The sequence below is a fragment of the Erigeron canadensis genome, chromosome 3, assembly GCF_010389155.1.
Source record: "Erigeron canadensis isolate Cc75 chromosome 3, C_canadensis_v1, whole genome shotgun sequence".
Lineage (NCBI taxonomy): Eukaryota > Viridiplantae > Streptophyta > Magnoliopsida > Asterales > Asteraceae > Erigeron > Erigeron canadensis.
Genome location: NC_057763.1, coordinates 36,637,312 through 36,664,118, shown reverse-complemented (window position 1 = coordinate 36,664,118; position 26,807 = coordinate 36,637,312). Strand labels below are relative to the sequence as shown.

At 34.4% G+C, this 26,807-nt stretch overlaps 5 protein-coding genes and 1 long non-coding RNA gene across 6 annotated transcripts; 2 read left to right on the top strand and 4 right to left on the bottom strand.

Annotated features, from left to right (window-relative positions):
- Nucleotide 1: 1 nt before the first annotated feature.
- Nucleotides 2-2,220, bottom strand: LOC122594218 (protein LAZ1 homolog 2). The gene is made up of 8 exons (XM_043766688.1): nt 2,068-2,220; nt 1,847-1,903; nt 1,482-1,590; nt 1,207-1,391; nt 1,046-1,134; nt 691-940; nt 356-589; nt 2-267 (listed from the first exon to the last, which is right to left on the bottom strand). Exons 1-8 carry the CDS (start codon nt 2,218-2,220, stop codon nt 28-30), a joined length of 1,317 nt encoding a protein of 438 aa, XP_043622623.1. The 3' UTR covers nt 2-27.
- A 1,385-nt stretch (nt 2,221-3,605) lies between these two features.
- Nucleotides 3,606-5,929, bottom strand: LOC122593471. Its single transcript, XM_043765885.1, has 3 exons — nt 5,700-5,929; nt 4,205-4,326; nt 3,606-4,106 (listed from the first exon to the last, which is right to left on the bottom strand). The coding sequence occupies exons 1-3, from the start codon at nt 5,824-5,826 to the stop codon at nt 3,786-3,788; spliced, it is 570 nt and encodes a 189-aa protein (XP_043621820.1). The 5' UTR covers nt 5,827-5,929; the 3' UTR covers nt 3,606-3,785.
- Nucleotides 5,930-7,210: 1,281 nt separating this feature from the next.
- On the bottom strand, nt 7,211-8,243 carry LOC122593927. The gene is made up of 3 exons (XM_043766389.1): nt 7,988-8,243; nt 7,709-7,830; nt 7,211-7,633 (listed from the first exon to the last, which is right to left on the bottom strand). Exons 1-3 carry the CDS (start codon nt 8,205-8,207, stop codon nt 7,307-7,309), a joined length of 669 nt encoding a protein of 222 aa, XP_043622324.1. The 5' UTR covers nt 8,208-8,243; the 3' UTR covers nt 7,211-7,306.
- A 1,867-nt stretch (nt 8,244-10,110) lies between these two features.
- Nucleotides 10,111-11,987, top strand: LOC122592739. The gene is made up of 3 exons (XR_006322760.1): nt 10,111-10,286; nt 11,305-11,359; nt 11,527-11,987. It is a non-coding gene; the product is annotated as an uncharacterized LOC122592739 (long non-coding RNA).
- Nucleotides 11,988-14,067: 2,080 nt separating this feature from the next.
- Nucleotides 14,068-15,584, bottom strand: LOC122592048 (photosystem I chlorophyll a/b-binding protein 6, chloroplastic). The gene is made up of 5 exons (XM_043764260.1): nt 15,581-15,584; nt 15,098-15,467; nt 14,879-14,916; nt 14,274-14,788; nt 14,068-14,193 (listed from the first exon to the last, which is right to left on the bottom strand). The coding sequence occupies exons 1-5, from the start codon at nt 15,582-15,584 to the stop codon at nt 14,173-14,175; spliced, it is 948 nt and encodes a 315-aa protein (XP_043620195.1). The 3' UTR covers nt 14,068-14,172.
- A 2,414-nt stretch (nt 15,585-17,998) lies between these two features.
- On the top strand, nt 17,999-21,831 carry LOC122592738 (probable polygalacturonase). Its single transcript, XM_043765033.1, has 5 exons — nt 17,999-18,440; nt 19,194-19,314; nt 19,476-19,724; nt 20,344-20,497; nt 21,076-21,831. The coding sequence occupies exons 1-5, from the start codon at nt 18,018-18,020 to the stop codon at nt 21,599-21,601; spliced, it is 1,473 nt and encodes a 490-aa protein (XP_043620968.1). The 5' UTR covers nt 17,999-18,017; the 3' UTR covers nt 21,602-21,831.
- The last annotated feature ends 4,976 nt before the right edge of the window (nt 21,832-26,807 follow it).

Genomic DNA, 26,807 nt, shown 5'->3' with positions numbered 1-26,807 from the left:
TTCTGAACTTTATCTGGTCAAACAGTTTCATCTTTTGTAACTTTGTTCCTCTTTCTCGATTCTTACTTGGAATTTTTCATTATCATCATGCATCGAACCGTCAGGGTTGATTCTTGTAACATCTTGTTCATATTCATCAACTTCAACTTCTGATTTATTATCATCATTACCAACAGATAGATGGTGGATTGTCTCTTGAATCTTTGTCATGCCTTTCCCGACAGGTTCAATTGCTTGATTTAAAGTAAGTTTAACATCATCAACAATCTGAAGATATAAGAAAATGTAAACTCTTTTGGTGAAATGATCCATTCTGAAACAGTTTGACTATCACATAATAAAAGAACGGGCTTACATGTTGACCACCTTCAATGACTATCTCCTGAACGCTCTCTGTGACACTTGTTCCAGGAGCCTCAACCTTTGTTTCCCTCTTTTCAATCACAGTCGGTTTTTCTTCACCGCTTTCCTCTACTTTCACAACTTCTTTTATCGCATGGGTAGATACTTTCGCATACTCTGATGCGGACAAAAAATGATATTGTTTTGCAGAGAACACAAAAACATGGGCAACAGCTGCAATTGCCATCTGTTGGGAACACACATATGCAAAGACGACACTCTTATAAGTTAATATATTAGAAGTATCTGTAGACATTATCGTCAAAAAGTTAAAGAAGGAAACCTCACCTCAATACAGATTAGAAAGTCTTGCAATTCGGTCTGGAATCTTCCCTGGTTAGGCAGAACTTTAAAGTAACATAACAATGCAATGCCAACTCCTTGCCACCAAGTCGCAAAAACAATGGCTTTAAAACTGATAAATTTTGCTAGTGGTCTTATTGGTTGAAGTCTTTCGTGAGTCACATAGTAGAACTTCACGAGGCAGTATAGAGCCCACATTTGACTGAAATTTATAACCACTGTGATATAGGGGTACCTGCACTCGACCCAGTAACGCAACTATGGTCATTCATATTTTGTTTATGGAAGTTAGGCAGAAACGTAATGACATTCTAGTTGTGGGAAATTTCCAACTACATACCCGTAGTACCACTTGAACTCACCATCACCGTATACACCACAAAGCGCCAATACCATTTCCAAAAAAGAACAAAAGGTCTTTAAAATCATCTGAGATATACGATCAGTATCAGTACAAACATATGTACCAATTAACCTACAAAATATGATTTTGTAACTTACATATTGAACTAGTCCAAATTTCTCTATTTGTAACAATCCTTCCCCAAGGACACGTGGTTGTCTGAAGAACTTGCATATAGATGTTCTATTCAAATCTGATCTCACATCCTTCCCATCTAACAACGGCTTCTTTAGCAGTTTTTCTTTCTCACTTTCTAGTAATTCAACAACTTTTCTTTCGCCTCCTAAGAAAATAATATTCCCACAACTAAATGGACTTAGCTACCATGCATACCACAGGAATGTCATACATATGCAAGGAGATGCTAACTTACCAAGACAGGCAATCAAGTAACTCCCAAAGGAGTAAAGAGCAAATGCTTCATAGCAACTTCTTAAGATGTCACAAGCGAGATAAAACTTCGGATTCCACAAGGAAAGAAGCTAATTGACAACAAAACCATGATTAGTGATCTTTTTTGATTTTGACATGAAATTTTTGCTTCTTAATACCGAGTATATAGTTTGTCATACACAAAATAGTAGAATGTGGGAAAACAACAAACCCACCACCAATAGTACCCAATCCTGTCAAATGCGGAGTGTGGGGGAGGTGGGATGTAAACAGTCATACCACTACCCGAGTATGTGGGTAAAATAAGATCACTTAATGAGAAGCATATACAGCACATTTACATACCGACTCACTGGCATAGACAGGTACCATAAAAAGAACTGCCACAATCCATTTTTGCTCCTGTGAAAACACATAGTTATAAACAAAAAGGCTGTAGCTTTGAGTCCCTCATTCTAAAAACAAAATGCAAGTTTGACCAAACACACGATTTAACAAAATTCGTGGACTAGTATTCAATAATTAAGTATTTTGGTATGACAGAAGAGGTGCTAGTATATACTAACCTCGGGATTGGTATAAAACTTGAGATGTTGAACAATTGTAACAGACGATAGAATCAACGCTATTAGGACAAAGCATGCTGCAATAATGATGGCTATTGCGTACAAATTGTTATTTGTAGTTTCATTCATATAACTCGATCCTTCTGCTAACATCTTTCTATACTCTAAACTCATTTCTGCAATATGGTTAACCGGTTAAGGTTTTGAAGACACCAAAAAACAGAAGTTACAAAGAGAATATGACATATCCATACGTTTCGGCACATATCTCAACTATACACCAAATACATCCTTCTTTCCTATAGTTTGACAGTAAAGAAAGCATAACTAAAAGAGAATTAATACTTTTAGGAGGGGTGAATTTTGCTTGTTAAGGTGGTACCGAGAATTACCATTGCTTTGCGACATGATATTTCCTAGATACATATTTCGCTTGTCATATGGTTTACCATAACACTAAAGTTTTATGAAAAACTGTATGGGCCACAAACAATTTACAAACAAAACTCTTACATATACATGTGGCACGCGGGTTGGTCTAATAAAAAAAAAGACGTGAAATAGTGACCAAAAAAAAAAAAAAAATTTCACAAATATGTATTCGTAAGAATTTGTTCATGCCTTATTATTTGCATATTGCAAACGTCGGTCATATATAATCACATGTCTTCTCACAACTATCATTATCATTATCCACTATAAGCATACTTTCAATCCCCATACGCTTGAATTTCATCATTATGCCAAACACTGACCAAAATCTAGCTAATTCACCAAAAACGGTTCAATGGGGTGATAAATTCACAATATGAATATGAACATTGTGATATCTAATTATCTAAAAGTATTATGATCATATATATGTTCAATTAAATCTAAATATATTACATACATGCATCTGTTTGTACATAATAAAGATAAATCACACAGTATATGTTTGTCTTCCGGACGAACGAAATGAAATTTAGATAAGAATAAATACATGTTATATAGAATTGTAAGTCTACATTATGCATAAGAACAACTAACCGGGTATTAATATTGAAGTATCAAGGATAGTGTCTTCATATTAGAAAGGGAAAAAAAAGGGGGGGGAGTAATATGTGAAGAAGAAAAGAATGTTGTAGTGCGTACGTACGTGTAGTAACATATGGATAAAATGAAGTACGTATGATAGGGTGGTTGTTCTAGTAAGTATTCCTAAAATTAATGGACACGTATCAACATGTAGTGAGATGAATGAGCGACACGTGTTACCCTTTAGTTTGTCGTCTAAACCACCCATTTGATTTGGGTCGGTACACTAGAAAAAAACAATACATCATATTGGTTGTAAGACTTGTAACATTACCAAAAATATATGTAATTGTCAATGTGGAATACTTATTATGGATACATACATACAAGCAGTAAAATATACTGTAGTAACTAGTAAGTTTTAGTACTATACTAGACTAGATAAACTATCTGCAGAGGCACTACAATAACCTTACCCAGATTACAAGTGAAACATTTTCCTCATAGCAGCTTAGAAAAGATTCACTAATAAAAATCACTTAATATAGCATTAAGAAACATATTGTAATTGATGATACAGGATATCGCGAGACCATACGGGTTTTATTAGCTAAATTTGAACATAACTAAAATTAAATACACGAAATAAGCAACTGGGCTCCTCATATTAAAAGTACATGAAAGTATGGAATCATTGCCTTTTAATCTTCAAATGTGATCAAAGTGATGAGAGATTCATGAGCAGGAAAACGAGAAATGAGTTCAGATCGTTTGGCCAACACAAAGTCCTCAAACTGGAAGGCAGGTGCGACCGTGCATCCCACTAAAGAAAAGTGTTCCTCTGCATCCCTTGGTGCCTTTTTCACGACAGCATTATTCGTTGATATTTCATAGTCCTTTGTAGGAAATGCTCCAAACCATACATTTGGCGGCACCGTATACTGCAGCAGTTGGTTTTCTCCAATATCTTGTCCAATGCATGTTAACTTCAAACTTCCATCTTTATCATCTATCTCCAGTATCTGTTGGACATGACTAGTATTATTAACCCAATATAATGCTGCTAAACACAAATATTTCATAAAGTTTAAACTAACAAGGATGTTCATATAGATTGTACCGTAAGAGGTTCGCCCAGATAGAAGTGCCATGTTTCTGCACTAGGAATACGGTGGAGATGCGAAACACTCCCGGACGGAAGTAAGAAGTATATGGCTGTACTGATTGGACGATCAACCTTATCTGTAGTTCATAAGCTCAAATCAGGAAACAAGAATGGAAAGAAAAGTGCTGAAAACAATGAATATACCAGAAAAATGTTATATGATGAAACGATAATATTTATCAAATTGTTGTATTCGATAAGCAAGAACCTATAACATCTAAAATGTTTTACATTATAACTTCGAAAAGAAAGAAACATATGGCAGCCAATTTCTTTCGATTTAGTTATCACAAGAATAAAATATGGAAGTAGGGGTTGCCAAACATGTGGAGAAGATTTCATCAGTAATTTTATAGTCCATGTGTCCAGTTCTGTCTGAGTAGATCAAAGTGTAAAAGTTTCTGCAAATATATATAACTAGTAACCCGGATGCAGTTTTGCTTATGTCTTGGAGATATTTATGTCTTGGGGATATTCATTGCTCAAATTGCGGGGCAATCAATTTTAGAGTAATTGACTACTTTTATGGGACTTATTCATGAAATATTTGGATCAAAGGATCAACTGGTTATGCATAATGCCATAATTGGAAGATACTTAGCCTGCTTGTCGTATGACATAGAAAACACTTCCAACAACTGGAATTTTCAAGCCTATTGCAGATAAGTGCATTTCAGTCAGCTCATATCCAAGGTTAGTTCATTGTTTTCTTTCTAAAGGATCAAAGAGGTTGGCTCACACTAATTTAAAAAGTTGAAGTCACAAGCATGTTAAAATTTCAAACTCCCAATACTTCTTAGTTCAGGTATTATTACGTGTAATAGGTTCTGCTCATGTATTAAGTAATCAAAGATTATATAAATTGCTAACAATAAAAAACAGTATATAGAGAAGGATCTCTATGTAAGTATTAGGCTACTCTTATCAACAAATTGATCTCACAAACCACAACCTCAAACTCAAACTCGAAAGCCAAATCCCCTACTACCAACACTTCAAAACTTTTAATCTCCTTCATGAATGTTATATCGAGTACAAAACTTTAAATGTATGACCATATGGCAACATATTAAAATATCAAGACTTTCAGTCATTTTAGCAATGACCGAAAAATGTGTATAGCACTAAAAAAATATAGATTCATCAGTACAATATGCTTCACGTAATAATAATTCATCAGTAGTTCAATAATTCAAGTGTCAGGCTCTATTAGGGCAGATCAAAAAGTAAAAGATCGAGTCGTTGTCAAACAACACACTCGATCACTTTTTCGATTTAAATAAGCCAAGTACCTACCTGGTTTGGAATCCTAGATTCGCTACTGGCCATCGACTACTTTTATATATGGGGCTAATCATGACACTGTGTGTATATATATATATATATAGTAATCAACAACCGTCATTATAGAAGTGAGCAATTTGTAAAAGATAGATAGATAGATACTTACATTGAGGTGGGAGTTGAGAAGTGGAAAGAGTGATGGAAGTGTCTCTAAATGTTTCATTGAAAAAACCACCTTCGGGGTGTGGTTTCAGATTCAACTTTCCGGCAACTTCTGATGCTGTCGGTGCCATTTTTCACTTTTAATTCTACCCCTTCAACTTTCCGGTTAAGCTCCCTTAGGATCCCAAAGACGACTAGTAAGTAAATGCCGGTCGCATATGAAAGGTTTATTTTATTTTTTAGGTGAAAGAAAAAATTGTACATATCTATATACTATATTATAAAGCAGATTTCTTCTAGATTTTACATTGAGTTGAAATTTTTAATATTGATTTTAAATACATCCCAAAATACCCCTCTTATGTAATCTATATTTATCTAAAATAACCATAATACCCTTTCTCTTTTCCATAAATCATTTATTCCTCCAATTCATTCAAAATCTTTTATCTCAAAAATCATACGTCGATAAATTATAAAAATTGTATGGGTGTTCTTAAAATTTCATGTTCTTTCATTAGAGATGTCATTCGATATATTTTCGACGAATTTTTAAATCCGAGGCCGGAGGCCGTAGGCATTTGACTATCACACTCTCTGACCTAGCTATCGCCCTACCATCTCACCGCCGCAACGCACGAGTACTTACTCTCGTTTTATTGAAAATGTACATAGTACTTTATTAATAATCAAACTAGATAGATGTATATTGGGCATTTTTTATTTTATGTTTTTTGTTTAAATAATCTATTTGATTGATTGTGCGAGCGTCTAGTTTTCAAACAATAAATCTTTTCAAAAAGGTTCAGAGAATTGGCGACGATTTTTCTATAACATCTAAAGGTTTGATTTGACTTTTTCATTGTATTATATCTATTTTAAATGTTAATTATTAGTAATTCTTAAAATCATACTTAATCAAACTTTAAGAGTAAAATATGAAGAAATTCTTGAACCGGTCCTCATCTTATTGATAATTTCAATTTAAGGGGATAAACAAAATAACTTACGGTGATTACATTTTTTTTATAGTAAAATGATCAAAGTGACAAATAATCTCTATAATCACTATTAAGAAAGGGATGATATCGTTTGGTGATTTCCAGGGAAAATAGAAGATAACTATTATTTAGTCACTTTTTTTTAATAAATAATCAATGAAAGTGGTTATGTAGTTCAAAATGAATATTTTTATCACCAAAGAAATTCTTGATGTCTAGATGTTTTATCTAAATGGTGAGACTTAAATATGACTACAAAAGATGAACCATTAGACAGAAACAAAATGACTGGAAGTTCAATTTTTTTGTTTTATGGACATGCTTTGCACACTACAAACGCCTTCTTTAATTTGTGAGAAATAAACCATCCCAAACAGTTGAAATTTGTTCTTCAATGATTGAAAGTTATCTTGATATTTTTAGTTGTTAGAACCATAAGGCATACTTGACAATGGGTTTTCAAAAGATAATATCACATTTTAATGCAACATGCTACATATGTTAGTATGATATCTTCAACAAAAAAAGAAGTGAATTCTGAATGCACAAAATCTCAGTCAAATACGCAAATACAAATACTGTACCAGTACATTCAATATTACTATACGTCCTAATCAGAAGGTGTGAGCAAGGAGATGAGGGATTCGAGAGCAGGAAAACGAGAAACGACCTCAGAACGTTTGGCTAGCACAAAATCAGCAGCCTCGAAAGCTGGGGCAACCGTTGTTCCCACCAGAGAAAAGTGCTTCTCTCCATTCCTTGGTGCCTTTTTCACAACTCTATATTCCATTATTGATATGTCATAATCTCTAGACGGAAATGCACCAAACCACACATCAGGTGGCACCGTATACTGCACCTTTTGGTTTTCTCCAATTATGTCGTGTCCCATGTATGTAAACTTCACACTCCCGTTCTTATCATCAATTTCCACTATCTGTTATATATGCTCGTATATCAATACAATTAAACCACATCTTTGCTTATAATTGACAAAAAGAAAATATATTACCGTAATAGGTTCGCCCAAATAAAAATGCCATGTTTCAGCACTTGGAATGCGATGGAGGTTCGAGACGGTCCCAGTTGGCAGAAAAAAGTATATAGCCGTACTTATGGGCCGATCAACTTTAACTGTTTATAAAAAGACCAATAGACTTTTTTGGTTAATCAAGTTGCCCTATCAACCAACTTACACCTCTAAACTGGGACTACCCTGTATCGAGGTGTCCCAGTTTATATCATAAATCTATTTTATTATTTATTAAATTAAGGGTCGAAAGACACTTACAAGGAGGGGGTAGTTGAGAAGTGGAAAGGTTGATCGAAGTATCTCTAAAGGTTTCTATGAAAAATCCACCTTCTGGGTTTGGCGTAAGATTCAGTTTCGCAATGATATCTGAAGTTGTTAAGCCCATCTTGTTGTTATTATTGTGGACGGATTGGATACCAGAAATGAAATGCACAAGAAACAAAGAAAGTGTCGATAATGCTAAGTTTAGAGCACCCATTATTTATTACTCAAAAATCAACATTACTTGTGTCATTGTGTGTATATATATAGTCCATTCCATTTATGAAGTTTTGTTGTTTCATCACCATTGACTCAGAATGGTTTATGCCATGTGTCCATGTGACATTATAACATACGGTAAACGATAAAACCAAATCAAAGTCGTCTTTGTCTTCCATCTTTAATTTTATTTTCTTGTTTTATATAGTTTATAATAATACTAGCTTTTCTTTATTTTATCTTTTAATTAAAGTATCTTTTACTAAACGGCAGCCATTGAACATTTTCAAATACTTGTGTTTGAAGCCATGGTATGGTCAAATCTGGTTTTTATCAGGTTTGGTTTTTATTTTTTCCGAGCCAATTTGAAAAGAAAAAAACGATTGCTTGACACCACTATGGAGTGGAGGCATTAAAGGAATGCCCCTCACCTATGTGACATGTGGATATATGAAAGAGAATGTCCATTCTAAATGGAACGGGCATAACAATTTTAAGGTCGGCAACGCCCTAGGAGGTGTTCCGGGGCAGTTTGGGCGTGAAAATGGCATGTAATGGGCTACTCCGCATAGCTAGTCTTGTACACCGTGATTTTATATTTTTTTTATTTATGAATGAATAAATAGATGATCAAAATTAGGTAAAATTAGTAAGTCCATCAACCACCCTAGCCCAGCCCAAATAAAAGAGTAGATAAAAAAAAAGGCCACTATTTTAACTATAGAAAAACGAAATATAAGAAAAATAAAATAATCATCGTCTCTTCCTTTCTATTGTTGGCGCAGGCTCTACTCAAAAACCAAAAAGGTATGAAATATTATTTTGTTTTGTATTATGTTATAAGGGGATAACTTGGATGATGTTAACATTATTTTAGTTGGATGATGTTGCTCTCACAAACCATTAAAACTATGGGGGGCTTTTTGACATGCGTAGAAATTAATTTAAGTGAGTTTGTGAGAATAACATCATCCAACAAAGATGATGTTAACATCATAAATCATTTTCCCATGTTATAATTACAATTATCATTATTACATTATAGCTTGTTAACTGTTAAAGATTATGTATTGTATTCGACATTTTATTCTGTTAATCAATAATCCATCAACTGTAAATTAGGTTTAGGTTTTTATTTGTTTCATTTTATATTTCTAAACTAAAAATGCTATATTTTTCGTGTATATCTTCAACATGTTGATTTTAGGTTTAATTGTTTATTATGAATATAGTGCATCCCTAACTTGTTGACTATGTTTTAGATTTATATTTTCAGTTTTGCATATTGTTTTTGTTTTTATTTGTGTCCTAATTTTTGAAAGCTTGTAATGTATTTCGTTTAAAAATGTTATATGTTTGTGCAACAAGCCAACAAAATAATATGTTTGCATTTTCGAACCAATTGGTCGACCCGATCCAACCAGCCCCATTTCATATTTCATTTTTATAGCCTTCAACCACGTCATCTCATTTAGATGGCGCGTAAGTGACTGGACATATATGGTTTATGCTCAGTATAAATTACAATATCAGTGATGAGATTCATGTAGACTCATAATTCGTAAAGAGCAGCGAAAACTAGAACACTTCTTTACGTATAGTCATGTGCTGAATTTTGCCGATCTATATTCAAAGAGTATCATAGTTAAGTATTGAGGCTTTCCTTTCAAAATATCGAACGGGGTTGAAGTTAATCTATGGGCTTTAGTTAGTTTCAAGTAGGTTTCGGATATCTGAAAGTCGGATATCAGGATTTTCGGATTCGGATGAGATTTTTAGAAAATTCGGATATCTGAAAAATATCCAAAATTAGGTACTTGGGCTGAGTTGGGCTGTCGTTTATATGCTTTAATTTTAGTTGGGCCGCTGGTAAGAGACATAATAAAAAACCTAAATGACTGAGCAATTTTATCATCTATCCCCTTTCCTCTACTTCTCCAATCTCTCTATATCTATGCATCTATTACCGGCGGCCACCACTCTCCTCGTCCACCATCACTGTTCAGATACTACCAGCAAGGGAGCTTACTAATTTGGCTGAACTAGTTACTAATTTGCATTCGATTCTTGGCAACAGGTTTGTCTCGTCCCTTCTTTAGCATGGTTTCTTGTTTTTGTGTCAAGTCCGGCCAAATAATGTTGCCAAATATGTAAACACGCGTATATTGATCAATGTATGTGGTGTGATAAACTTAAAATCCTTAAAAAAGTCCACAATACGTTCTTAATTGATATAATGTGTGTTCATATGGAAAATGTCCATTCCAAATACAAATATATCTACAAATATTCAAGTAATTGGCACCCCATTTCAAATTTTAATTTTGAATGATTAACATATGAATGTATATAAAAAGATGTAAGCATATGTTTTGTAAGGATATTAGTACGTAGTTAACATGTCTCTGGTTCATATATGTGACAATTTAGATCCATTTCCATTTCTTTTTTGAATACATGATATGTTAATGTATCTAAAGTTATAATATATATGTTAAATATATACTAATATGTAATCTTAACTGGCTCACAATATCAATACTAGAGATTAGCAGATCAGCTAAAGCCCAATCCAATCCAATATATATATATATATATAGTGTATATATAACGATATTGATGGCTTTGTGATTTTTGTCCTATTGAATCAATTGGTGCTTTTGTCAATAATTTGGGTTTTTAGGCTTTTAGCCGTAGACAAGGAATGCTAATATAGTAATTTTAATTGTTTTATATTGTAACAATCTTAATTTCAAGCTACTACACCGTGTATTAATCAAGCATGCTTTGTTTCTTTCTTTCTTCTCGGTCTTTTTTCAGACTTCCTGTATGAATTCCTGAAATTTGGATCCGAATTTTCGGATAACCGGTTTTGAACACCCCTAGTTTCAAGTATAATAATAGGCTTTTAATATGAACATAAAATAAAATTACACCTAGTGTTTATATGGAGTTCCATTGCTCAATTTCACTCCTTTTCTCTATTGATTTTGAAACCAGTCTTCATTACTTAAGTTTGATGCTCTCTCTCTAGTTTATTTGTTTATTTTTAGTGAAATGCTTAACGCAATTTTTGTATCTTCATACTTTAACAGATATGATGATGAAGAGTACTTTAAGCTGTCTCATTCAAAATAGACAATATCATCGGTATCTGCCTTTATCTTTTTTAATTTTAACAGTTAGACTTTCTACATCTCAGTCACCTTACCCCGTCGTCACATAGCAGGATTGGTTCTAGTTGCCATACCTGACTTTATTGTTGTTTTTCACTACATACATTGGCTCTTATGTACCTTAACCAAATATTTTTGCAGCACGGCATTCTCGGTTGCTAAGTATGGAATCCCCTATAGGGTCAAGGTACACCCTACTAGTAAATTTGACATGACCAGACAAGAAGAACGTGAAAGGTGGTATAGGCATTTTTTGGAGAAATGCAAAATTGATTCAAAAAAAATTAGGACGGTTTATGAAGATGATTGCTTCGTGTTTCAAGGCAAATTGCTTAAAGATCAAGCAAAAAGAGTACCGTGTATGGACGGATTCATATCCATGAGACGTATATTTCTGGCCGATATCTGCTAGAGAAGACGGGATCAGCAAGTGATAATTCTATATGGCCCTTCTATCTGCTTGTTTGCATACCTGACCTTGTGGGATTTTCTATTAGTGGCTTTACGACTGAAGTGTTTTTCTAAATAAAATAAAACCTTTTTTTGTAAGGATCTATATCTATATCAATATCTATATATTGCCTAAGTGGTTATTCTTTGTATTCTTGTTTACTACGAGTGAAGTATTAACGGTGATAATATAGGGTTAGTAATTAAAGAAATTCATTTGTACAAGCTCAGTTAATGCACATCAGTTGGGCAATGCACGCAGTTGATGCTTGAATACTGATACTGGGATGGTTGGGAGGCCTTTTTTTATAGAAAATATCTCATGGTTCGGTGAGGGCCATATAGAATACTTTGCTGACTCGATATGCTGTACGTAGTGTGATTAGCCCTGATGTGTTGGGTTGAGGGTCGAAGATGGGATGACATGATCAACCCAGGGTGTTGACACTCATCTGAATTATTCCACCGGAAGGAAGCAAAGCCTGATGTTGTGTCCTTGAAAATTGTGGTTCCTCATGTTCATGCCGGGAAGAGGGTTTTAGGGCCAGTGATGGTTTCAACATCAAAGGACAAATGAAATAAAAAAAAAAAAAAACGGGACGACTACTGACTAGCCATGCTGGCTTTTGTGGGTTTTTTGTTCCTAGTCATTTACACTGAGCAAGGCCTGGACATTGGGCATAAACCTGTGTGGACTTACAGGAATGTGCACTTTCAAATTTTAATAGATTAGGATTTCCTGTATGCGAGTGTTCAGTTTCTTTTTTTAAAAGACGGTACCTCGTTGTTCTATTAATCACCAACAAGAAGTATATTTACACGCTAACATTTTCGGGCATGGACAAGCTGCATCCCTACTAGTGTTAACGAGAACAACAGCAATACACTTTACAACCAATACCTACATTAGCCTATACTTTGACCCAAAGGATCAAGGACTTGTGTTTGGCGTGATATGTTGGTGGGACGGAGGTGGTTTCTGACAACCGGATATTCTATCTTCTAGTACCATTACTCGCGAGGTGAATAATGGCGAGGAGGCATGTGTTTGGTAAGATTTTTGGCTTCGAAGGAACGTCTTTGTGACCCTTTCCTAAAGTTGTATGCTGTCAATGTTGATAGTGGGTGCCTTAGAAGAGGGGGGTGGGTGGGTGTATAATGGTACTTGGAATGGATGTTGGTATTGGATATCAATCGCAAGAGGAAAAGTGCGCTCTGAACTTGAGTTTGTCTTTGATTTCATTAACGGGTTAAACCCTTTCATGCTCCATGTCAGATGGTTAGAAATGGGTTCCATCATCCTTGTCAAATTCATGCCAGAATATCTGGCTACACCTTCCATCCCAACAGTTTTACCTATGGGCCCAAAAAAAAGTTGAAACATTTGCATTAGGCATGGGTATAACTACAGACTCCCCCACTTCAACTGATCTGGAAACTAGTGGTATTTTGCTGCAATAGTTGGTATGCCGTATGCCCATTATGTTCTCTGGTTTCTGAATTGGGGCAGTATTTCCTCGAATGTGCTGAAGTGAAACTAGTTTCGCTAAAAATCCAGTAGCTAGTGACAGCTTATAGCAACTGTTGTGTTCAAGTGGCCATCGCTTCAACCTTTTAGCCATTTATTATAGTTAAACAATCTGAAATAGTCAACTCATATGCATTGTATAGATACAATTCTAATAATTAATAAATCTTTCTTTGCCAAAAAATAAAAAATAAAAAAAAAAGAAAGAAAGTGTCCAGTTTCTTTATTGACAGTCGTTGCCTTTAAATGCTTAATTCCTTATCAGACCCAGCTATAAGAGTAGGGCCTTAAGTTCTCCAACTTGACTAGTCAAGTTGGAAGAATCTTGACCATTGAATTATAATCAATGGTCAAGATTTAAAGTTGTATTTTGAATCTTGATCATTGATCATAATTCAATGGTTAAGATGCTTCTAACTTGACCCCTCAAGTTAAAAGCAACTTGAGGGGATCTTCATCCAATCAAAAGATCTACATTGTCATATTGAGCCACCAAGATCATTGTTGCACTGATGCATTGTTCATAAATGATGCTCCAATCCAATAGCAGTTAAACCAATTTTCTAAAATCTATTCTTAGTTTTATTGTAATTCATGACACTCTAAGCAGAAGAATGTGTTCGTCTTTCAAAGTGAAGTTCAGTTTGGTTGCAAAGATACAAATTTGATCGCCGCATTAAACAATTATAGACACATAAATCATCTTTCCATAATCTAAAGACGAGATTTAATATATAAGTATGATATGGTACATTGGATGAAGTTCGTCAACAATAGAAAACTGAGATTGAAAGAAGGTTTGTAATCCGTCAGTGAATGGTGCTGAAGGCCTGAAAACAACACAGAAGTTAATAAATAGAAACATTATCTAACATGTATAGTTAAGTAAACAAAAGAGAAGGGTAGCTACCGAGAAAATGTTAACATGGCCAGGATCTGCAAGGTGAGCTGATAGGTTTTCGAGGGGGCTTTGCCCGGTGTAAATGGCTTGGAACACAAAACCTGTAAAAGCCAGCATGGCTAGCCGCCCGTTCTTTATTTCCTTGGTCCTTAATACCATAACTGGTTCAGGTGACCCTCTTCCCCACATGAACGGGTCGAACCACAAACCTCCAGGGTACCCAACATCTGGCTTTGGTTTCTTCTTATTGGGTAAATTAGGCTCGATATTAACACAACCTGGGTTGATCATGTCAGCCCATCTTCGACCCTCTACCCATCCCATCAATGCTAATTGCACCACAAATAGCGTAGTCGAGTCAGCAAAGTATTCTCTAGATCCTGCATCAAACCATGAAAAGTTGTCGATAAACCCCAGATCTGCAAGCCACTCAGGGATCAATATACCAGCAACTGCCAACATTGCCCATCTGCTGTGCATCAACTCAGCTTGTGCAAACCACTTGAGTGTTTCTGGGTCAGACCCTAATTTTACAATAAAAAGGCCAATCCATTTTAAAAGTGGCAACAGATTAACACAAAAAAAGAAATATAAAAACATTGAAGCTTACCAACCTAGTCCAAGTGGGTCAAATCCAAAATCTCCAGGAAGGCTATGATCAATTAAGAAAATGAGGACCAAACATAAAAGAAAAAAAATAAGTATGGTACTTTGCATTTATATTTTTTTTTTCTAAGGATGGATATTTTTAATGTACAATAATAATGCGTGGCGGAATAATTTTAAGCAAAATTTAAAAATGATGGAAAAAATGAAAGCATAAAAGAACTGACCTGCCATCAAGCCACTCAGGAGGGGAGGTTCCTGGGAACCAAACAGGTCTGTCAGCAGGAAGTGGTTCACAGACACTTGATACACCTTTCTTAGCTGCTTTAAGCTTCAAGGCAAGGCTACTTTTGGATATGTATATTGGTGTAAGACTTCTTCTGTATGTATAAGGTGATTTGGTGCTGAATTCTAGTTTGCCATGCAAAGACTTTGTGTTAATGGTTGTGAAGGATGAGTGGGAGGTGGATGAAATGGTGAAAGCCATAAAGTTTGTGTTCATAAACAATTGCAGATGACAATGAATGGATGGTTTTGTATTAGAATTGCAGATTGGAGAAGATGGACCAATGGTGACACGTGTATGGATATGTGGGACTCATCTTGGGTGCTTTGTATGATTTATATTCAAGTCATGGGCCAAGTTCTAAAATGGCAAATGGGTTTTTAATTTGCACAGAAAAGAAGCCCGTAAGTCTGTATCATATTACGCATTTTATGTATCTTAGTTATGAAAATTTCATTTTTTGAACGCATGTGACTTAGATAGGTCAACCTCTGATTAGAGGTTAAACTTGATTTAGTACCTGTTCCAAAATCCTTTATACCATTTAATCTAATTTGTCAAATACATACTTGAACATAAACAAGCCACCATGAAAAATACTAATGCAAAAGTGTTGGCACCCGAGGTAAGTAACAATTTTTTTGAAAAAAAAAAACTACTCGTTTTTCATTACTGTTCTTACCATAGTACATGAATTCAAACATGATAAAATTATAGATAGTGTATGAAAGTTACAAGACGTAACTATAGATCGAGTTCTTTATAGTAATGGAAGTAAGTTTCATTAAAGCCTAACATCTTTTTACTACATCATAGCTGAGTATGTACTGCCTAAAGCTAAAACCAAAAGGAACTAAAGGCCAAGGGAGCAACTCCATAATGGTGTTACAAAGTAACACTTTGTGAAACAACACCATTTTGTTACGGAGGGATTCTTGCTCATAATCACCAGAATAGCATCATATCGATCAGTAATATTCAGACTTTAGAGACATGACATATAATCCAAGATCCAACGACCACTCGCAAACTTGTTAAAAGCTACAATGGGTCGTCCAAGAAACACAAGCATAGCGAACTGTTTTGGGATATCATGGATTGTTATGTCGATGGTTGTTTGAAGCCATGGGCCCGTTTTTGTGGTGGGTTGCCAAAGAGAAACCCATATAATCCTATGACCGGCTATCCATTTGACTAGATTGTATTTTTTTTAACGGCAAAATTTATTAAATAAATCACTAACAAAGTAATAGAGGCCAAAAGTACAATTACACTATAAGAAAACAGAATCACGAATCCATTTTACTTAATTAGGTTTTATCATCATTATTTTTTACGGCGATTTTATTGTCATATGGCTTTGGAACCACAGTGACATCCAAACAAGCAGTATGCAGATCCCAAACTCACGTTTCACACGTTACGTTCGTAACCACCCCAAAAGATATCCTCAGGGTTAGAGCGAGGAGGATCCCTTTGACTTAATTAGTTATTAAGTTGCTATGCATATATCAAAACTAGAGTATTACGAGTAGTCTATTATTATCATTATTTTGAATCTTGAATAACATAGTGATGATTCGTTAATCGTTAGTAGTTGAGTAAGTTGCTAAATCATAAACCAGAAAGTAATGACAAGGATTAGAAAATAAAATAAAACAATGTGTTACTCATGATTTGCTCTCTTCCACCCTCCACTTTACCAATGTGACATTATACCATATATCGATGTTGATGGCCTAACGCTTTTATCAGCATGTTATGGGTGGCATTTTGTCGTCTGAAATCCGAAGAAGGAAATATTTGTGTTCGATTCATCTGCTTTTCATGAATCATATAGCTTATAAGGATTCAAAACGTTGGTACGATAACTTAACTACCCGTCCTGAAAAAATCCAACTGTCCGAAGACCCACTATCACAATCCCCTTTGGATCAAATGGATGGACAAAGCTCACATTCATATTTCCATTGAGCGTGATACCAACTGATATATAGAACGTAAACAAAGGATAGAACCTAGCTCACTTAAATCACAATTCAGTGCCTTAACCACTACAAATGAATCAACCACAAATATATAGATTGATATTTAAGCAACTTTAAAATCTTTTAAGTATTAGGTTCAAGTTTTGCAAATAAAGCTAATTCAAGTGACTAATACATTTCTCGTTTTCTCATAGGTCTTAGGAGTGACAAATCTGTGGATTTTTCTATGAATCACTTGTAATGCTTATTGTTTACATCTCATAGTTTAGAGTATGTGCATGGTTTTATCATTATACGGTGAGGTGTTCCGTGATGTCGAATACTAACTAACTGTTTAAAAAAAAAATAGGTTCAAATTTTGATTAGCAAAATTATTTTCAATAATATTAGACTATTAGTAAAAGTTTTTCTAAATAGGTTTTCGTTTTGAAATTGTGTTGGACCTAAATTTACCAAATTAGTTCTCTAGGATATTTATTTCTACATGATGATTTGAAATAAAGTTAATTATAGGAAATAATAAATCTTGTCGGATTTAACATTAATCCAAAAACATGGTGATGGTACTCGTATTAAATACATCAAAGATTCAGGTCACAAACTTTTTCCCCAATTTTTGATTTCACCCATCAAAGATTCACACTCTTTCATCATCATCATCCAAATCTTCCCTTCTGACTCACTCCATTCCATTCCCCAAAAACCTAATTCACCAACAAACAAAACAATCAAACTCAACTAAAACTTAAACCTAAATCGACCCCCCAACAAACCCACCTTCCAAATGCCCTCATTTTCATTTCCACAACAAATCCCCAACCAAAACCCATAACCCCCCCCCCCCCCCCCCCCACCCCATTTCCATTTCTCATCATGCTTGAATCCCTAACTTCAAGATTCAATCTCCGCCGTTGGATCATTCCAATTCCCAATCTTTTCTCATCTTACAAAACTTTATTTACTCTTTTATGGCTTATTGTTTTCACCTCTTTATTTATTTGGCAAAGGAATTTTGTTGATGGGATTTTGATTTTCCGGCGACCCCTTGTTGTTGGACTTCCGGTACCCAAGTTCCGGCCGACGGTTTTTAATATTACTGATTTTGGTGCTGTGGGTGATGGCCTTACTGTTAATACTTTGGCTTTCGAAAAGGCGATTTTTACGATATCGAAACTGGGCAAGAAAGGTGGTGGCCAGCTTAATGTCCCTGCTGGAAGATGGTTGACTGCTCCCTTTAATTTGACTAGTTATATGACTTTGTTTCTTGCTCAAGATGCTGTTATTCTTGGCCTTGATGTAAGTCTAAGATATCGTTTTTCTTTTCTTATCGTTATTTCGATTTGATATTGGTTGAATAGCTAAAAAGTTTGCAACTTTTTGATTACTTAAGCATTATTAGATAGTAACATTATATGCAGATTAAATATGTATGTAGATCATATGTTGCAATGATATAGTTAGACTCAATTGATCGTAATTCCGGGTTTACCTTATGCTGATACGGGCTTTTTGTGCTTTAGTTTTTAGGATATATCTGATGACTGTTTATGAAAGCATTGAAATATATGTCATTTGGTTTTTAAAAATGGTTGATTCCAGTGTTGGTTGTCGATCTCTAGACTAGAATCTCGATGCTTAAGTTATGGTGAAAAGATTTTATATCTTCTGCAGATGTTAAATTTTTGAATTATTGTGGTTGTGATCTGTTGTATTTTAAGTTTATGTCAAACAACACAAGCTGTTGACTTTTGCAGTTACTAGATCTTTGATGTTAAATGTGAGATTGTGATTTGGGGGTGTTTGGGTTAGCTTATTAGCTTATTTCATTCTGATAAACCTGAGAAGTACTTGTGAGTGTTAGGATAGGTTTTATGTAAAATGCTTATTAGCGTATTTAGGAAGTGGGAAAGCTAATAAACTGAAGGTGCTCTTTCAGGGTTTTTTGAAAAAGCTTAAGCTTGTATAAGTTGACTCTGCAGAACGATAAAATGTATGAAGTATTAGCATTGCAGATAATGTGACTCTTATATTTTTACTTCGTTTCAACAGGATGAAAGATTTTGGCCTCTAATGCCTCCTTTGCCTTCTTATGGGTATGGTAGAGAGCATCCTGGACCCCGATATGGGAGTTTGATTCATGGTGAGAATCTTAAAGACGTAGTCATCACAGGTTAGTACTTTTGATTCAATCTAGATTATTTTTAGAAATCATATACATAGATACACATAAGTTTTTACCGAGATGTCAGTTGTAATGTGCGGATACAGTCATTTTGGAATAACCAAAATCATGAGCTGATAATATTATTGTAATTTTTTAATGCTGAACAGGGCATAACGGTACCATTGATGGGCAGGGTCAAAGATGGTGGAAAAGATATCGCCAAAAGCTTCTTAACCATACAAGAGGTCCACTTGTGCAGATAATGTATTCGAGTGATATTTTGATATCCAATATTACCTTACGTGATTCACCTTTTTGGACACTACATCCATATGATTGTAAAAATGTAACAATAAGAAATATGACAATCTTGGCTCCCCTTTTTGAGGCCCCAAATACAGATGGTATAGATCCTGGTAAGTTCATTCTGCCTTTCATTTTCATTTAATTTACTACTTCCGTCTTCTAGAGTCCTAATTATTGAATCTCTTTGGATTAGATTTGCATTTTCAAATTGAATATCTGATCACCGCCACTTGTATTTACAGTGATCAGCTGTATAATGAAGTTACTTGTTTTTACCTTTTTTTAACCCAATTTGATGGACTTGTACTTCCATATTTCAAAATGCCTCTGCCTTTTTTTTTTTCCTGCATATAAACCCTTTTGGGCAATTTATCTATGAAGTCAATAGATAGTCAGAATTTGTCAAACCTTCAAACCTGATATCTCTGGTAATCGTTTATTACAACTTCAAATAAACGAAAGCACATCTATGCGCTAGCTTCCACTACTCGTATGATTACCCCTGATGTCCTAATCATCTGATTTTGAATATATAATATTTACTTATTTAGAACACACATTCAAGCAACCCTTGCAACCCTAGAATAGGAGTTACAATATTTGATACATTCTGAGGCTCTGAGCACATTAGGGTCTATTAAAATTAGTGCCTTTCCATCCATTTTGTATTAGGTCAGTTTTTCCTGTGTTCTTACGTTTATTATATGCTGTATGTTATGGTGTTAATAGATTCATGTGAAGATATGGTAATTGAGGACAGCTACATAAGTGTTGGTGATGATGCCATTGCAATAAAAAGTGGTTGGGATCAATATGGTGTTGCTTATGATCGCCCTTCAAAAAATATTCTTATCCGAAACCTTGTAGTTCGCTCCATGGTGAGGTGAGATCTCAATGCAATATTTTTTTTCAATCATTTTTGATCTAAACTATTCGTTATGCTGGCATCAAGTATGCACTCTGAAATTACAGTAATCTTATCTTTGGATAAATAGATTCTTCTGACGATTGTCTGATTTTTCAAGCTGCTTCATACCAACTGCTATAAAACTAAAACTGCTCTCCAAGTATGAAATAAAATCACAACCCGTCTCTGTTGTTTTGTCTTTATCTGAGAACCTCTTTATCTGATTCACAACCCGTCTTTACTCTTTCCACAAAATGTGATTTTTATATTGGTATTTTGACTAATCAGAATACACAAATTCAAACATCATATCACCACTTTAAACAACGTAAGGACACGTGAACATTATTTCCTACTGTCCTTGCAACTAATTATCTGATTCCGATTTTTTGACTATGTGATATCAAATATTCATTTTTCAAACACATATCCAGACATTACTACATTAGGCATCGATTGTGAATGTTACTATGATTAGCATGCGTCCCATTTTTTCCATTTCCCCAAATTGACTGAATTTTTAACATGGATTCATGTTTGATGAACTATGACAGTGCTGGTATATCCATCGGCAGTGAAATGTCAGGTGGGGTATCAAATGTGACAATCGAGAATGTTATAGTATTTAACTCGAGGCGTGCTGTTAGAATCAAGACAGCTGCAGGCAGAGGGGCATACATCAGAGACATCACCTACAGAAATCTAACGTTTGAAAACGTGAGGGTTGGGATAATTATTAAAACAGATTACAATGAGCACCCTGATGGGGGTTTTGACCCAAAGGCATTTCCGGTTATCAGGGGCATAAGCTATACTTCCATCCATGGTGAAGGAGTGCGTGTGCCTGTTAGAATACATGGTAGTGCAGATATTCCCGTGAGAAACGTGACGTTTAGGGATATGTCAGTAGGGATCACGTACAAGAAGAAGCATATATTCCAGTGTGCATATGTTTCAGGACGGGTGATAGGAACTATCTTCCCTAAACCATGCGAGAATCTTGATCTTTATGACGAACAAGGGGTGCTGGTGAAAAAATCTGTATCTGAGAATGCTTCAGATATAGATTATGATATCTGATGATGGTTTTGTTATCTTTATCTTTGCGTCTCTTGAGCGCTCATTAGAGGTGTCATTGATGATACTCCGGGGGCCTTTTTGTTTTTCTTTATTAATGTAGGAATGTTGATATAGAGGAATGTCTGTTGATTAAATGTTGTTCAACTGTCCCGCGTTTGTTTTATTTGTAATACATACATGTTTATATAAAAGGATAGTATTCAAATAGTGAAAGCAGGCCTTTTTTTTAATCGCCTGGTCTGCAACTTGAAATCTACTATATTCTTGGTGTAGTAAGCTTTGATTATGAACTTATCGACGTATATCTACTGAGCAAATTCATCAGAATATGTAGGAATTTTTACGTTTAATTTAAGGAATATTATCTGTGCAAAAGAACAAGCAGTATTATCATATTTGTACTTGCATCGCATCGTAGTGTCATACCGTCGGTGTATTGTGCAAGTTTAGCAAATACCATGTTTTCTATTTAATCAATTTAGACTATCCATAGTGTTAGCAGATCCTCTTTTCTCTATCCACAATAAAATGTAACTTGAAGATCAAAAACTGTATTGTGAATTTTATGTTTCATTTAATGTTAATTCTGTATTAAGATTCTGTATGATTTACAGAAAGTCTAGCTGATTTTTTCATCAAGTGATTTAGGTCGGTGAGCTCCTTTATTATGTACCCGTGCACAAGCTGAATTTAAATTATGTTTCCCCTGTTACAAAAACCATTTACTTGCTGCCAATTCTGCATACATCACACTTTCTTTAATTCTAAGTTATTAGTCAACACTCAACAGCCGCTTCTCTTGAAATGAAGACCAAGAGAAATATGTTAAGACTATTCATTCAATATATAAATGTGTTAGTGAACAAATTGTAAGTCAACATATATTTGTATATATAAAAGCTTAGGTTACATGTGTTTGTTTTCTTGTAACATGTCATGGCCGGCTTTCCCCAAATAGGATGTTGCGGGTCTAACACAGTGTGTCTGGTATTCAAATGATATCGTCACCACATCCATGCTCGAGGAATATTAATAGTTTTCACAACCTCGTTGCCGACAATGTTTACTTGCTTTCTCCTCACCTGTTTTAGTTTATCCCATCAACATACTAGTATTACAATTGTCGAAGCAAAACAATTCTCAAAACAAACACATGACAATCCCATTCAAACTAAAAGTGATGTAACCCATGTTCTAACAGTTTAATTAGCCATAACTTACTCAGAGGTGCAACAGTATTATGAGACTAGGCGATCGCTTTAGTCCCCAAAATTCTGTATATTAGTTTAATGTTTGGATTTTGGACTAAATACAAATTTGCATTGCAGTAATATCTTTTTGGTTTTTGCATCAACATTTGCATCTTTTTTATTATCAGTTGTTGAATAACAAAAGTCAATTGTTAAAGTAATTTGGTTTTTGAGCAAACAATGTGGTTAGTGTAAAACAACTTTTATAATTACTCAAACAATGTAATTTGCTTTAATTTGGTTTTTATCTTTTGTTGAATAACAAAAGTCAAGCTACTTTTTTTTTTTACTTTAATTTATATGATAATGAATTAGACCCCAAAATTAATTTCGTTTGAAGCCTTCAAATTCTTTGAGCCGCCACTGAACTTACCACACACACTTACTCATGGATCGACTTATTGAGCAAGCTCAAGTGGTGTCGCACCCATAAAATATCCAACGTGTCCCACTCTTTTAAGGAAGTTGCTCGTGATCACATAATTGACAGTGTCCCCACCAATCTACACCTAGCATACGTTAAATATCAAGTCAATACTCAATGTTAAGCGATAAGCCCAAAACCATAGATCAACAAGCTAATCGTTGATGGAGGGAAAATAATACCGTATGTTTCTACGAAGATTAGCAGTTGTTCGAATATTACAGATGAATGTTTAAAAAAAAAAAAAAGTCAAACAAACAAACGCTAGAGGAAGAGGGACTTAAAAAAGGTCATATGTTCGAGGAAATAGAAACATTTTAGGGGATGGTGAATCAGTCAACAATACATAAATATGTCTCCATAAATTGTACCAATAGATGCATGGTCTAGCAAATACAATAAAATAATTATAATGATAAGAAGAAGGGTATATTAAAATGGAAGAAAAAAATAATAATACTCGTACTAGCTAGCCAATAGCCATTTGAACCGTTTACTTAGACTGCGATTAAGTCAACAATGACAATACCTAACCCCATTAACATGTTTTAAATGTTAGGTGTAAGAATGTAGTCGGAAAGTTTTATCAGCTAGCATCGGCTAGTATCTGCAAGTTTTGGCAAGTTACATCCGTTAGTTTTGGTTGATGCTGGTGAACGTTGAAGCGTCTTTGTTGACCTTTTTTTATTTATTTTAGCAAAGTGACTGTTTAGTAAGATTCGGCGAGTTTTGGCAGCACACCATGGTTTTTGGCAAGGAATGGGTAAGTGGCAAAAAATTGGTAAATACACATGGCATGCTCCTATAGGCTACAAAGTTGCCAAAACTAACCAAATAGCCAATTTTGTGATACTACACCCTTTCCTCTTACGCATTTTGATTATAACTAGATAATTCTTGGACCACGCGTTGCAGGTTCTCATTTGTCTTGTTTAAACGATGACGTTATTTTAGTGGATTTGTGTTTAACCTTTAACCGCTTAATTAAAAATGATTTTGTCATTGAATATGTTTGTTTAAAAGTGTGCAAGAAACGAAAAAGTAACCTCGTATAAACCGAACGGGATGTGACATGAAAAACATCAATATATTAGTTCAAATGTCAAGCGGTTGCGATGTAACAAAATGCAAGTACTGGTACGAGGTATGCTACAAAAAGGTTAAATTATTCAAAAGGGGAAAAAAGTGAAAAAAGTCAAAAGATAAACCGTAATAAAAAAATCCGAAAGGTATGCGATGTGACAAAACCCGAATAGTAGTATCGGGCGTGACGTACACGAACAGTAACTCGCCATTCTCTTTAATACATAGTATAGTTAGTTAGAAATAATAATGTTATGAATATGTTTGTTTAAAAGTGTGCATGAAAAAAGTAACCCGAAGTAGAAATCCGAACCGGATGTGATATGACAAAAACATCAATATATTAGTTCAGAATTCAAGCGGATGCGATGTAACAAAACGCAAATAGTGGTACGGGTTGTGTCACAAAAAGGTTGAATATCTCAATAGGAAAAAAATTTATGAGAAACTAAAAACTAACTCGTAATAAAAAATCCGAGTAAGATGCGATATGTCAATATCCGAATAATAACACGGGGTATGACGTGGACGAATAGTACTATTCATAACAGTGCCCTTTAATATATAGTATCTTTATCTTTATATATAATAAAAAATGATTGATTTTTAAAAATTTTTTTAGAAAGATTATGATGTATTAATTTTTTAAAAGGTTTTTTCTTTCATTTATGATGTCATATTTGATAAAAAAAAAAAAAAATCTCACTTAATTCTTATTTAAAATTCATAATCTTTTATTTGAAACAAATAAATCTTAATTTTTTCTATAAAATATTATGAAGTGTCTTTTTATACTTTGTTAACGCAACAGGTACTCTTATTTTACGTATCATTGTGTTAGTCGATTCACTATCTTCATATTAAGTTATAATATATTGATAAGAAAAATTATATAAATTCTTTTACATTTTTTTGGTTTTAAAGTTTTGATTACAATGTACGGGTTGAACCCGGGTGCTTAGCTAGTAATATAATATAATATAATGTTGATTTGACTTTTGCAACTCTAATTTCACCTACTCTTCAAAAATAATACCGTATTTATTTATTTATTTTTCGTATTGTTTCAAAACATGCACTAGAATAATATCCATCAACTTTTGTGAAAACCGGCTGGTTTACTGGTTACATAAATAAAATCCATCGATTTAGTAATGAGGGATTGGCATATGATATCCATTGTCGAGGAATGGAATCACAATCTTTCAAAATATAATCGACTTTCTGAATCTTTCAAAATTCAGAATTCAAAGAGTTTAGCCCACGTTATGCACATATAGCTTAAAGATACGAGAATAAAAGAAAAAACATAAGCGTGTAACACGCTTTATGGTAAAGTACTTATTGTTGCAAAATACATCCCATAGCTAAGAAAGATAAAAAAAAAAAAAAAAGAAGAAGAAGAAAGAAGATGTCCTCTATGAATGATAGATGTCAATCCTTCTCTCTTTGCACGTTTTATGCATTTAAACTTACTTTCATCTTAAGGAATCATTTCTGATTTTATGTCGCTAACATTAAAACACAGAATGAAACAGCTAGTTGTAAAAGTTGTAAGAGGATAATATATATGAAACTTTTAATTAAAAATGTTGCTATTAGTTACCGCTTCAAGATCATCAAGCTTTTCTCCAAAAAAGTTTTTTTCTTCCAATGGCATGATCAACCTATTGTAATAGCTTTTTTATTTCAAACAAAAAGTCTTTCCTTAAATTCATTGGAGATGCTCTAAATAACTTCACATCACATCCACATATACCTGTCAGCAAAACTATCATTTGGTTTCGAATCATAATTCAACAGCTTGTCACATATCGAATCATACAAAAAATCGATGATCTAGAATCCTTGATGTACCGAGAGGGGGCGTAGTGTAGATGACGGTTTGAGGGATGACGAGACATGTACCATGGTGGGAGCCTCTCCATATTAGTCACTCTTATTGCAATAGATCAACAAATAAATGAGTTATATATTTGATTATATATTATCAACGACCACTTGTCACAAACCGATCTAAAATGTCACCAAGATAAGTGATTGTTTAATACCGACGTGAGAAATATATGTAAGTTTTCATTAACAAATGTTCACATGTAAAAAGCATAATATGCATGACTTGATTTCTCTAGTGTGTTGAGAATTAGCATATGTGTTTGCGCGTTGGTCCACACGACTACTCACCACGCGTCATACCACCGATAGTGACATGCTTTATGTTAATTCTTTTTTTTATTACGAGTAATTATTTAATTAGTACCAGTATTATTAAATAGTAATTTGTTAATTAGCAACGTGTTATAGGCGTCTCTTCCCATGTGCCTATGGTGGGTAGTGGGCGGCAATTTCCACTATTCCCCCAATTCTATTCTTTTAATCCCATCTTTTTCGCATGTGCTTCCAATACTAAATAATTATTACGACTTCAAACCTCCAACTTCTTGACCCT

Bases quoted from the DNA above. Each gene is read 5' to 3' on its own strand.
- LOC122594218 (XM_043766688.1), bottom strand. From the start codon at position 2,220: ATGTTAGCAGAAGGATCGAGTTATATGAATGAAACTACAAATAACAAT. The intron at 1,591-1,846 runs GTATGTAAATGT...GTTGTCAATTAG, and splicing joins CTGTCTATGCCAGTGAGTCG to CTTCTTTCCTTGTGGAATCC. The intron at 268-355 runs GTAAGCCCGTTC...TTATATCTTCAG, and splicing joins TCATTGAAGGTGGTCAACAT to ATTGTTGATGATGTTAAACT.
- LOC122593471 (XM_043765885.1), bottom strand. From the start codon at position 5,826: ATGGCACCGACAGCATCAGAAGTTGCCGGAAAGTTGAATCTGAAACCA. The intron at 4,327-5,699 runs GTAAGTATCTAT...TATGAACTACAG, and splicing joins TTCTCAACTCCCACCTCAAT to ATAAGGTTGATCGTCCAATC. The intron at 4,107-4,204 runs GTACAATCTATA...CATGTCCAACAG, and splicing joins ATCTGGGCGAACCTCTTACG to ATACTGGAGATAGATGATAA.
- LOC122593927 (XM_043766389.1), bottom strand. From the start codon at position 8,207: ATGGGTGCTCTAAACTTAGCATTATCGACACTTTCTTTGTTTCTTGTG. The intron at 7,831-7,987 runs GTAAGTGTCTTT...TTTTATAAACAG, and splicing joins TTCTCAACTACCCCCTCCTT to TTAAAGTTGATCGGCCCATA. The intron at 7,634-7,708 runs GTAATATATTTT...CATATATAACAG, and splicing joins ATTTGGGCGAACCTATTACG to ATAGTGGAAATTGATGATAA.
- LOC122592048 (XM_043764260.1), bottom strand. The intron at 14,917-15,097 runs GTCAGTTCTTTT...AATTGATCATAG, and splicing joins CCTGAGTGGCTTGATGGCAG to CCTTCCTGGAGATTTTGGAT. The intron at 14,194-14,273 runs GTAGCTACCCTT...TGTTGTTTTCAG, and splicing joins GCCATGTTAACATTTTCTCG to GCCTTCAGCACCATTCACTG.
- LOC122592738 (XM_043765033.1), top strand. From the start codon at position 18,018: ATGCTTGAATCCCTAACTTCAAGATTCAATCTCCGCCGTTGGATCATT. The intron at 19,725-20,343 runs GTAAGTTCATTC...TGGTGTTAATAG, and splicing joins TACAGATGGTATAGATCCTG to ATTCATGTGAAGATATGGTA. The intron at 20,498-21,075 runs GTGAGATCTCAA...GAACTATGACAG, and splicing joins GTAGTTCGCTCCATGGTGAG to TGCTGGTATATCCATCGGCA.